Here is a 12,830-nt window from a genome sequence, read left to right as displayed (position 1 = left end):
CTTTTCTTCCCCATCTCTTTCATAGAGAGGGAGGGATGGAGAGATGATATGGTATTGATATGATATGACTGTGATATGATATGATATGATTGTATTAAAGTTTGTGTGAGACCCTTCAAGGTCTATGGGACTGGTGTGTGTGAGAGAGAGAGAGAGAGAGAGAGAGAGAGAGAAAGAAAGTTTATTAAAGTCTTCGGGAGACCGTGAAGGTCTATGAGACTAAAGATAACTGATACAATGTGAGAGGGAAAGAGTGGGGGAGTGGAACGATGGAGACAGAGAGAGAGAGAGGGAGACACAAGAAGTGTGGGTGTGTAAAGTGTTGAGCCACACCAGCAAATCTGCAGGATTATCATCAGTATGCACCTTCACAAGCTCAAGTCACTTGTCTTCCAGTACCTCCCTGATGAAATGGTATTTCACATCTATGTGCTTGGTCTTCTGATGAAAGATCGGATTCTTTGCCAACATGATAGCACTCTGACTATCACAATGCAAAACTGGCATATCTCCTGTAATGCCCAAATCTCCCACCAGCCGAGTAAGCCATATTGCTTCCTTGCAAGCCTCAGTGGCTGCAACATATTCAGCTTCAGTGGTTGAGAGAGCAACGCATTTCTGCAACCGAGACACCCATGATATAGCACCTCCTGCAAATGTGAAAATATAACCGGTAGTAGACTTCCGGTTATCTGCATTCCCTGCATAGTCTGAATCTGTAAAACCATGCACCAATGCATCTTGCCTACCATAGCATATGCACAAGTCTTTGGTACCCTTGAGATACCTCAAGACACCTTTCACTGCTTCCCAGTGCCGCTTGCCTGGATTTGCCATATACCTGCTGATGACTCCCACCGCAAAAGCAATATCCGGACAAGTGGCAACCATGGCATACATCAGAGAACCAACTGCAGATGCATACGGAACCTTGGCCATTTCAGCCTTATCATCATCTGATCTGGGGCTGTCCTTACTGCTGAGTTTTAAATGTGGAGGCAACGGGGTACTAATAGACTTCCCCCCTTCCATTTTAAACCTCTGCAGTACTTTGTTAATGTACTCCTTCTGTGACAGAAACAAAAGTCCTTTGGACCTGTCACGAATAATCCGCATACCAAGAATATGGTTTGCATCACCCAAGTCTTTCATGTCAAAAGATTTATGCAGTTGCTTCTTCAAAGCACTAATCTCCTGCTGAGATTTGCTGGCAATCAGCATGTCATCCACATATAGAATGAGTAGCATCAAACTGCCATCCTTTGCCCGTTTGGTGTACAAGCAGTGATCGGTCTCACACCTATGATACCCTTGGGACTGCATGAAGGCATCAAACTTCTTGTAATAAACAACCCTCCTGTATTCCACAGGTTGCACGGGTTCTTTGTGTACACTATCCTCTTTAAAGATGACATCATTGCTGCGTATAATCTTCCGTTTGACGGGATCCCATAACCTGTACCCCATTTCACCTTCGTCACCGTAACCCATGAAGATGCATCTGAAAGACTTTGGCTCCAGTTTGGTGTGCAGTTCTTTGCGTATATGAGCAAAGCACTCGCAGCCAAACACACGTAAGTGCTTATATGAAGGTGGCTTGCTAGACCACACCTCCTCTGGCACTTTCAACTCCAAAGCCTTGTTCGGCGACCTGTTAATTATGTGAACTGCTGTTTGCACGGCTTCTGCCCAAAAGCCATGGGGCAATGCAGCATAAGACAACATACATCGAACTTTCTCGTGAATAGTTCGATTCATCCGCTCACTCACACCATTTTGAGATGCATTATGAGGGGCTGTGAGGTCCTGTTTAATGCCATTCGCTTTGCAAAACTGTACAAAAGCATGTGACACATACTCACCCCCATTATCGGATGTGAGGCATTTCAGCCTGCGTCCTGTCCGATTCTCAACTTGAGCGACAAACTTCTTGAAAGCATCTAAGGCATCGCTCTTATGCTTCAAGAAATAGACCCACACTTTGCGTGTGGCATCATCAATAAAAGTAATGAAATACTTTGCACCCCCTAGTGATAGCTGTGGCATCTCACACAAATCAGTGTGCACTAGATCAAGTGGTGCTCTATTTTGGGGAGTTCTCCTCTTATGAGGAGTCATACAATGCTTTCCAAATATGCAATGATCACAAGTGGGCAAATCTGAAAATGAAAGAGACGGCAGATAACCCAAACGTGACAGTTCTTGCATTCCTTTAACGGTCATGTGTCCCAACCGGCTATGCCACAATGAAACCTTTGGCAGCTCGGTTATGGCAACAACATGATTACCTACATTGGAAATATAAAGAGGGTACAAGGTATCACTCTTATAACCCTCAGCCACTACACCCTGGCCATCAGTAATCACCCATTTGGAATCCCCAAATGTGGTGTGGTAACCACTGTCATCCAACAAGCCAGTGCTAATCAGATTTTTCTTGATTTGCGGCACATGGCGAACACCATCAAGCATAAATATGCGTCCATCAGGGAGTACTATCTGTATACTGCCAATCCCTGCAATCTGACATGCATAGTTGTTCCCAAGGTGAACAACTCCATGAGTACCTGTGTAGGAAGTAAACCACTCCCTATGAGGAGTAACATGAAAAGAAGCACCTGAATCCAAGAGCCAGGTGTGCATGTCATGGCCATCAATAACCAATGTATGTGCAATTACAGCAGAAGAGCATAAAACATCATGTCTGTCACTTTCACTGTCCTCTGCTGCAACATTCACTATATCCAAGTCATTTGCCTTGGCCTTGCCTTTTCCTTTGCTTCCACTGCCTGCATCCTTTGCCTCAGCCTTCTTGGCTTTCTGATCCCGTATAAACTTGAAGCACTTAGACTTCACATGTCCCTTCTTGCCACAGTAAAAGCATTCAATATCCTTTTTGCCACGGGACTGACTGCGGGATTTGGATTTGCCAGCAGATCTCCCCTTCTGCTGAGTCCTACCTCTTTCCTGTACCTGCAAAGCATTGGAAGACTTGCTGCCCATATTATTCTTCCTGCTCATCTCCTCCATAAGGAGAGAGCTCTCCACATCAGCATACATAAGAGTGACATTTGAATTAGACAGGGTGGTCTTGAAAGTGTCCCAACTCTCAGGGAGGGTACACAACAAGAAAGTAGCCTTGAACTCCTCATCAAGGTTCAATCCCTGTGCAATAAGCTGTGTAAAGATGGCATTGAACTCACTCAAGTGTGAGGTCATAGCTGTACCTTCCTTCATGCGAAGGTCTACAAGCTTTTTCAACCAATAAACCTTACTGGCTGAACTCTTTTGGGCATACAACTCTTCTAGCCTCTGCCATAGGCCATAAGAGGTCTTTTCAGCCTGAACATTGAACACAAGAGAATCACTGAGAGTAAGCATGATAGCAGCCCTAGCGGACAAATCAAGCTCCTCCGACTCATCATCTGACATCCCAGATGGCTTGACACCCTTCACCCTTATGGGCTTAGAAATCTTCTTTTGCAGAAGTACATTCAAACACTGTTCTGCCCATAATGCATAATTGTGTGCCCCTTCCAATTTCTTTATGTTCAGAATTGAAGATTCACTTCCCCCTGATGCCATATCAGATAAGGAAAGTACCTGACTCCCTGTAAGTCAAAAAATGACTAAATAAAATTCTGATTTCTCAGAAAACCTGCTCTATCAAGAGCCAGGAGCACTCACAATAGTGCTGTTTTTACTGTCAAAAAATCTGCAGCAAAACAGAAAATTTTCCCTCCAGTCACTGTACCTTCTGACACACTGTACCGTGCTCAAATAGGCATAAAACAGTAACTTCAGAATGCTGCAGCTGCTCCACAAGTGCTTTATCAGTGCATCATCAACTGACGAAGCACAAAACACTACTATCCTGGACACTTCTCCCACCTCAGATGAGGTATTGCACTGATTTTATATGCATAAACCACTTGTCATGCACTGTTTTGTCCACTGAAAAAAAGGCTCCAAACACCTCAGCCTGTCACAAAACCTGCAACAAAGTATGGGACAAATCCCAAACAATCACCCTTCTGCCAAGGGGATAAGAGGCATCTGGAGGTCTCAAACAGTAACTCAAGTGCTCACAAGCAGAATCTGGGCAAAAGTCCCTTGATTTGACACCTGTACCAAGTGAAAAACACCCTCAACACTGAGATAGCATACAAAATACAGCGCTCTCCTGGCACTTTCACCTGACAATGTAATGCATAAACGGCCCTGTGTACACAATAGCAACACAGATCCCAATGTACAAACACTGAAGAGAAAATCTTTTGAGCACTGTCAACGATGGACAGTTAGGGACCGAGTAAACTCGATGCGCCCTGGCCAAGCGTGGCTCAACTGAGATTTTTCAAAGTGTCGTACACAGAATGTGACCTGCAAGAAATGTCACTGAATACATTGCGGAAACAAGACCAATGTGGGCACCCTGGCTCCACACTGCCTCAAGGCATACACTGCATAAAATTCCAGGCAAAAGCCCTTTGAAATTGTCACCCGAAAACTGAGATTTGCACTCAGCAAAAGCATAAAAGCCCTCTGCAAAATCAAGGCATTTGACCTTCCCGAAACAAAATAACTGTGCAACCACCACACACTGTGGCACTGGTCACCTCAAGCACGAGGGACACGAGTGTACATGCTGTACCTCAAACACACAGTTTTAGAACTGAACAAATTCCGGGAATGAAGAGCAGAGTGCTCTCTCTTTTCCTTCTTCCCCAAAACAAAATTTCTGTGCCTGCTGTACCTCCTGTACCTGCACAGGGTACTTGCTGTACCCTGTACCTGCGAGGGCACGAAATCCAAATTTTTTTTTTTGACCTGAACCTCCTGTCGCAGCGTCCGTACGGTACGGTTGCCTTGCTGGTCACGCGATCGTACAGTCGGTACGACGGCATGTACGGATTCCGTACAGCTGGTACGGCTGGCTGTACGGGTCGCTCCGGTACGGCTGCCCGTGTGTAGCCTGGGTGCGCGCCGGTGCTGCGCGTTGGCTGCGCCCGCTTGGTAGCGGGTAGCAGCTAGTAGCTGCTAGCTGCTGCTGTTGCGGTTGCTCGCGCGCGACCTGCGCGCGGTTGCTGCGCCCGCTGCCCCGTGCTGCCCGCGCGCGTTGCCAGCTCCTGCTGTCGCTGTCCGCTGCTGTAGGGTGCGATGCCCGAGGGGAGAGGAAGGGGTAGAGGGAGGGGTAGACCGGAGTGGAGAGGGAGAGGTAGAGGTAGAGGCCTTGATACCAGTTTAGAGGGAAAGAGTGGGGGAGTGGAACGATGGAGACAGAGAGAGAGAGAGAGGGAGACACAAGAAGTGTGGGTGTGTAAAGTGTTGAGCCACACCACAAACTCATAGGTTTTATTAGGATTAGGTTTTTCACCCTATGACTGTCTTAAGACAGTCATAGGTGTCATAACTTTAAAAGGGTGGCACTGTGCCTTTACCCCAACACAATGAGCATAACGGTGGTGGTCTCAAAACGGGCCAACCAACCGTTTCTACAAAAAAAGAGGTTATGAAGGACTATGTGTCTAGTCCTGATACAAAAAATATGTGTGTACCTCCAGATGATACAAAGAAGAAGAAGGGGGGGGCACAAAAAAGTGGGGTAGAGGGGGGAGATACAGTATACATGTGCAGGTGGTGATCGTCAGAGACCAATCAAAGAGGGGCCGTCAAATGGGAAGTCGAAAAAAACCCTGCGATAGATGATTGGCCTTTGACGTCACGCGGCCTAGTCGAGCTCGGTCGTCGGGGGCGGCGGGTGGCCCTGTGGATGAGGGCAACGGTAACCCCAATGGGGCGGGCCGAGAGCAGAGACGAGATGTCATGGACTTGGATGTGTGAGTCTGTCCGCTGACGCAGCTGTCGTGACTTTGGCTCTCGCTCACGTCCGCGTCGTCGGCTAGACTGAGAAGAGGTATCCTGTGGCTGAAAGAAGTTAGTGATAGGCCGCTGGGTGTCCTCACGCTGTGTGTGCTGCTCGTGTCGTCGTGCTCGGAGAGAAGTATCTCGGTGGCGGGTCATCTCATGTAAGAAAGCGGCAAGGCACCGCTGATCCAGGAATTGTAGCATGTGTGGGAGGGAGCCGAATCCGTTGCGGAAGAGGCAGTGGTATCGGCCTCGAATGGCATAATAGATAGGACATTTGAAAGCAAAATGCTCCTCCTACTCGATCTCCTGTAAGTCCCAAAGTGGGCAAAGGCGGTCCTCTCGTGGGATACCCTCTGCGCGTCCACTCTCGATCCGTAATCGGTGTGACGAGTCCCTAAACTGACCGAGGGAGATCCGGAGCGCATGTGGTAGATGAAGTTGTGTGTAACCCGGAGGTGTGATGAAGCCCTCCTGTGAGATCTGGAGGCAGTGTCGGCGGTAGAAGTCGAGTTTCACAGGAAGCTCGGAGTAAAGAAACCATGTCCGCCAGGTGTGGAGCTGGAGCAGATCCGCCCGAATGAGCCGGTTGACCTCCTGGTCAGTGGGGAAGAGAGGAGATGGTGGAGTGTCGAGGCTGTACTGAAAAGGAGGCAACCGGTCTAAGTCGAGGCTCAGTCGGGTGAACCAATTGGAAAGACGACTATACCAACATCGCTGGTCCCCATCAACGGAAACAGAGGCATTGGAGGGAACTCAGGTTCATCCCTCGCACACATTGGCTAGTATTTGGACAAACACCATACATACTTTGATGGTCGTATGGACGAGCATGCAGGGAGACTCTCGTGTAGCCTCAGCTAGGAGGACTTAATTCTTCAGGGAATGGAAGGATTCTCCTTTCTTCTCTTAGACTCTCACAGGGTTGAGTTGGCACTTTCAGCCTGAGCCTTGGTTGTTTTGCACCTCATTTTGAGGGGGTTTATTTATCCTCATGGTTACATGATGTATTCCGCTTTGAGCTTGCTCTCGTGGGTTTTTTCTCTTACTTAATAGAAGTCTCTTTTTTGAAAAAAAAAAGAAGTAATAGCAAACTTACGACTAGGCCGCACCTTGAACTGTTCCCATTGGCTACCACTGTTCACCGGCCCACACTAGGCACACATCGCATCAAACTGGCAAACTATGCATCCCAACTGCTAAAGCAAGGCATCTGACCTCAACAACCTGGTCTTAACTTGGGTTCACCCTCTGTAACTGGGTGATTGCAAGATTGCAACAGACCCAGGGAATCCCGTAGAGAGTCTCAAAACAGAGAACTAGAAATCAATCCCACATTGAAAACAACGAGAAACTGGGCCGGAATTCCAGGATTGCGTGCCCACAGCACGGGCTGCAACCAAAAACACCTGCTCCTCACAAGAACAGGTCCCCGAGGTATCCAGAACTCTGCCAAAACAGAGTTTCACAGCCTGAAACCCTAATTTGCAGCAAGAAAAGTCAGCCTTGGTCTGCGTGCAAGCACCGGATGCTTGCAACAGGGTCTATACAGGCTGTACGGCCTGTCCGTACAGTCTGTACACCAAACACTGGTTCCTTTTTAGGTGACCTGAGCCAAGGATAGTAGGGGATTAGAGGTAGCAGAGCGCTAGAGTGCATGACTTGACGGTGGATGCTCACACGAGGACTGTGGACATGTTCTCTCTCTTCGACGTGGGAAAGTAGACCATTGGTGTGACGATAGCTTTTGTTAGACAGGGGCCTACATCATGGAGACTATTGAGGAGGAGGTCCATAGTCGGATCACCCACTCTGGAACTCACCCATCTACAGCGGCTCACAAGCCCGGCTTAAAGATTGATATTTAGGCCCAAAAAACTTTAGAGATACAAGGCAGGTCGAGTGATTTTTTCCTCAATGCTAACCCTCACCAGATCCCGAGCCACTGTCAGATGGGCTCCTCTTGTCTCTGCTCAATCGTCTGGTGCAGTTGGTTCCATAGACAACATACATGGCTCTAGCCAATTGGGTCGAGAGCTGACCAAGTAGGTGCTTCCTCCTTGGTGCTCACCTTTTGGGTTTCTCTTGCAGCGACAATGCGATGTATTACTTTTTTCTCATCACAGATATCAGCCTTGGGGTATGGGTGCCTCTTCAGTGGCCCCACCCTTAGCTTTCATTTGTATTTGGGTTTTTCCAATCTCATAGGCCCTTTGGCCTTTTGTAGACATTAATAAACTCTCTCTCTCCCGCCGCCGCCACCGCCGCCGCCCCCTCCCCCCCCTCCGCTCGCCCGCGCCCCCCCCCCCGCCCCCTCTTCCCAGCTTTGGGATGCTACCATTGTGTGACTTGCTCAGCTACTTGAGCTGCTACTACTGGTGATGGGCAGTGTTTCAGGTCTCCAATGAGCTCTTTTAACTCTACTAGCTGCACGTAATGCCTCTCTTCCACACTTGGCTGTTTTTAGCTTGGTGTGATTCAAAGATTGAGGTCACTAGAGGACAGAACTAGACTGAAGATATTCCAGGCCCTGCACAGCTATCAAAGTTCTTAAGCCAGGTGAAGGATGATGGTGTGAGGCAAAGTGCTGTTTCCAGCAAGAAGATTGTCATGAAAATTGAGAAGACCAAGGAGGACAGGTTGGCATCGCAATGAGCTCTATAAGTTTTTGAATGCTAGCTACAACTGATTGTGAAGGCTAGGTACGACTTATTGCTTTGAAAGTGTTGAATTGGTTTGTTGTTGGTGGTGTAATGCCTTTTACAGTGGAGGTATGTTGTTTTTTGTATTGATCCGGTTGACAGTAGGAAAACGTCATGTGTATAGGAGAATCTGGTGCAAGGATCCGGCTAGAGAGCAGCCAGCGCCCCAGAGAGAGAGAGAGAGAGAAATCATGTTCAAGTTTCTTTGTGGTTTTACAAGTAAAGATAACTTTTAGGTCTACATCGTCAACAGATGCTTGACTCTTCATGTATGGTGTTGATTGTGTACCCATGGTCTTTCTAATATTGCATGTTTTCGGCTGTTTGAGTATGGAAAATTGTTGAACTTGTTGTCTCCATGTTGGTGAATGGCAGAGTATGGAAGGGTTTTTCTGTAAGGAAAGGGTCCAAATATGCCCCACATAGGACCAAGCCAGAAACTGATCTTACACGTGATTTATTACAGAGGTAAGCTGATTGCAGCAATTTGCTATCACTTGTTCAGTCTGGTTGTTTTGAACAGGACCTGGTGGCCTTTTATTCTGAGTAGATTTATATCTTGTTCCATGCAGGGGAATTTGGGGCGATGTGGAATTCAAGGACTACAATTTTAGTGCACTAGGCCAAGCAATTGATTGTGGTCATCTTCATCCTTTGCTGAAGGCAAATTCTAAAATGTGCTCTTTCTGTAATGTGTTTATTTGCAATGTCGTGTCTGGTGTTTGGAAGGATGATTTTGTTCGACAGTAAAAAGGTTTTTATTTCATGTTTTGTTTACACTATAATTCTTGTTGGACATTAGGAATAATGGGTTAAGAGTTCTGCATGAGCGGAGAGGATGGGGAGCTGGAGGCTAGGTGCAGATATGGCCAATGAGGGTTCTTAGGAGTTAGTTTTCTGACTAGGGTCCAACCATGCACATAGTCAAAATGAAACAACCGGACAGGCAAAGTGGTTGGATTAGAGGTCTGCGAACACATGTGATGGAGATTCTTATTAAAGCTAAAATTCAGTACAATGTTTTTGGTGCTGAGTTTAAACCTTTCAATCTGGAAAAGCAAATGATCAAAATGAAACAACTGGACAGGCAAAGTGGTTGGATTAGAGGTCTGAGGACGGATGTGACGGACATTCTTATTAAAGCTAAAAATTCAGTTGAACAAGACAACCATGTTTGGCTGTCAGGAAACAAAGCTAACTTATTGGATGATCTCTGTAAGTGGTTGCAATCTGATCTTGAAAGAATCATCTTGCAGATCATCCTTTAGATGCACAAAATTAGCTTATTCATGCATTAGCGTCACCTGCATGCTGATTCAATTGTCATGCCATTAAGAATTGGAAGTTATTTGGGAAAAACTGTTTGATACAGGAGCAGACTAAGGTACAGTCCTCATCTAGTTTAATTTAGAAGTTCTCTTCACTTGTACACATAGCTTCCTTTTCCTCATATCAGTATCTCATATTTCCTCTCTATCCTCTTCAATTTCATCACCTTTAATTTTATTCATGACTGTCCTGTTCGTATTCGAAGCCAGAGTTTATGAGTCGCTTTAGAGTGTGTTTAATAGATGTTCTCCCCTATTCCAAGCACTGCAGGTACTTTCTCAGTACTAGTGCTGAGAGCTTGTGTTTTCTTCTCTTTTTAAAATTTGAATAAGCCTTATCCAAACTCAAATTCAGTCTATGCTGTTGTCATTTAATTTTGCTTGTGCCCTTATCTGATTTTTCGACAGGCTGCAGCTGCCATTGTGTAACCTTTAGGTATCTCTTCATGGTTTGCGTATTCTTTTGCTGGCACAGTCTACTACTTACTTTTGGCTGGAACTACTCATTTCTAGTGGTGGTACCAATTTGTTCATTTGTGTTTAACCTCTTACTTTCTCTGTAGTTTGATTTTGTTACTCGTTGGCTGATGGATGCTGTACTTTTTTTTCTTGAGCTGTGGTAACCTTTTTTTACCTTTGTGATCCTACTTTCTTCACCGTTTCAACTCTGCAAGCTCTTCCACACCTGCATATAACTGATTGACCATATTGGGAAATATATGCTTACCCCTCTGGACATCCACGTAGGTGAGATGCTTACTTGTAAGGCTCCCAACAGAGGAGAAGCCATATGCAATTGCAAAGGAGGTGGATGGATGCCTCAATGTTGAACATAGGGGAGGGCTAAAATGCCCCTCAACCTCGGAGGTCATGTGGCAATGGTCACAAGCGTCAATCCCACATACAACTGGGTGGCCCAAGGTACAAGGCATATAATACCTAATGGAGAGGCGGCCTCAATGTCCCTGTGCACATTTTTGCAGTTGGGGGACCTGCATGGGTGGCCAGGCAGTGAGCTGTGGGATCCTCACATGCAGTGCGGGCCCTACGTGGCAACTGTGCATAAGTTACATAATTTGAGATGGTATCAGAGCCACGGTCTGAGCATGCTGCTGTAGATCTTGGCAGAACAACAGAACAACAGCCAATTGCGCGTTGACACCTGGAAGCTCTGACAGACCGTGTTAGAAATCAACCAACAAAGGGCGGAAGACTGATAGAATAGCCCAGGAGCTCACACAGTGTGTGTGGGGTGTGGAATCACAAACTTCTTAACTTATGTGCTTCAAATAGATGTGCAGACTCATAAATAGACTCATCCAGCCAGATATGGAAGCTACCAAAAGAATGTATATCCGTCCAAAGATAGGGACACAAAACAAAAGAGTGTAGGCCATCTTCTGGTGGTTCTAGTGATGCCCTATAGGCCATGGTATGTGCCTTGTAGGCATAAGTGTAGGCACTTGTAGTGTTAGTGCCTTTTAGGCCACAAGGACACTTAGTCCTATGTGACACCTAGGACACTTAGTCCTAGGTCTAGGTACAAGTACCTTGTACTTAGATTTTTTCCATCATCCTAGTTTTGACGTGACGGCGTTTCTCATCGACCTTTGTACTTTGTACCTTGTACGTGCTCCTTTCAGTCTCACTGACCCTTCAGTGGTATCAGAGCGAGATCTGCTTCCTGCGCCTCCTTTTTTCGTACTGTCCGTACAGTTGTACGGACTTCCGTACAGATACGTACGGATCACCTACGTTTTCTCTGTTTGCTGTCCAAGACTTCCAGAGCTCTTTCGTCGCCACCAAGCGTCTCTTTGCTGTTCCCAGACTGAGGCGACTCCTCGTAGGCTCCAGCCGCAGCAGTTTCGAGGTTCTACACAGTACCATGGCCATCAGTCGTCACTTTTGTACTTCCCTTCAGTAGACGCCTAGTTCAAGCGACGCTTCAGTGAATCCAGGCGCCCAGCTTCCGTGAACCTTCAGTCACCTCTTCACAGTCATCTGCAGGAGTCGTTCTGCTATTGCGACCTGTTCAGATCCCCACACAAAACACCTGCAGTTACGGCCTAAGCGCAGTTCCAGTTACGCTCCAGTCGTTTTTGCACTTCAATCTGCTGCATCAGCTTCGTGGCCTGTTATATTCTATCTACTGAGGTCTTTTCAGTCTCAGCTTTATGCTTAGGGGACCAGACGATAATACACAATCAATCTTTGCAGTCTTTTACTGTTTTTGGACAGTATATGACTGTCAAACCCTAATTTCCAACAGGAAAATTTAGGGCTTTGACATTTGGACCTTCCACCTGTCAATACAATATTTTGGACAAGGTTGACAACTGAAATCTTTCCAAAAATTGAAGTTTTCAGTTAATTTCAGGTTCAGGACTGTGACATTGTGCCACGTCATCACTCAGGTCAACAAAATTTGGGGCTTTTGTGTTGGGAGCTAAATTTCAGCTGGTGTTTGGGACAGTGAATCATACTTTTTCAGTTTAAAGCCTTGAGGCTATACATTGGGTCAGATTATCAGACATTGAGTCACTTTTGCAAGACATTGAGTCAGATTATCCTTCATTGGGTCACATTTGCAAAAATTTCAGCAAAATTTGGGGCTTTTCTGCATTTGCCCTCTTTTTGGCCTATTTGCCCCAGATTCGCAATGAAGCTCGTGTTGCATATTTGAGAAGGCAATTACAGGAAGTCAGTATGAATGAAGGTGAGTCAATGGATGCATACTTGACAAAGGTCAAGGACCTCATGGAACAGCTTGCCAACATTGATGAGGTGGTGCCAAATTCACAGCTTGTGAGTACCACATTGAATGGACTGCGAGATACATATGAAGGGTTTGCTACAACCCTTCGATTAGTGGCCATGGGTAATCCAGACCACTATTCTTTTGATCAGCTAGTTACTTTGCTTTTGCAAGAAG

General features: G+C 46.3%; 1 protein-coding gene across 3 annotated transcripts in view; it reads left to right on the top strand.

Annotated features, from left to right (window-relative positions):
* LOC147880521 (phenylalanyl-tRNA synthetase, putative / phenylalanine-tRNA ligase) overlaps positions 1-12,830 on the top strand; it is a 127,885-nt gene that overhangs the window by 46,510 nt on the left and 68,545 nt on the right. For all 3 annotated transcript variants that reach the window (XR_015540559.1, XM_087370718.1, XM_087370717.1), the window contains exons 6-7: positions 8,946-9,038; positions 9,143-9,233. Coding sequence is in view for 2 of the 3 variants with exons in the window: in XM_087370718.1 (XP_087226844.1) it covers positions 8,946-9,038; positions 9,143-9,233 (184 nt within the window). In the remaining variant the exon portion in view is untranslated. The remainder of the gene's footprint in view (positions 1-8,945; positions 9,039-9,142; positions 9,234-12,830) is intronic.

Source organism: Dipteris shenzhenensis, chromosome 32 (genome assembly GCF_047967505.1).
Source record: "Dipteris shenzhenensis isolate YYH24624 ecotype China chromosome 32, Dip_SZ_1.0, whole genome shotgun sequence".
NCBI lineage: Eukaryota > Viridiplantae > Streptophyta > Polypodiopsida > Gleicheniales > Dipteridaceae > Dipteris > Dipteris shenzhenensis.
Note: the sequence above shows the minus strand (reverse complement) of the source record. Positions and strands in the feature narration are given on the sequence as shown.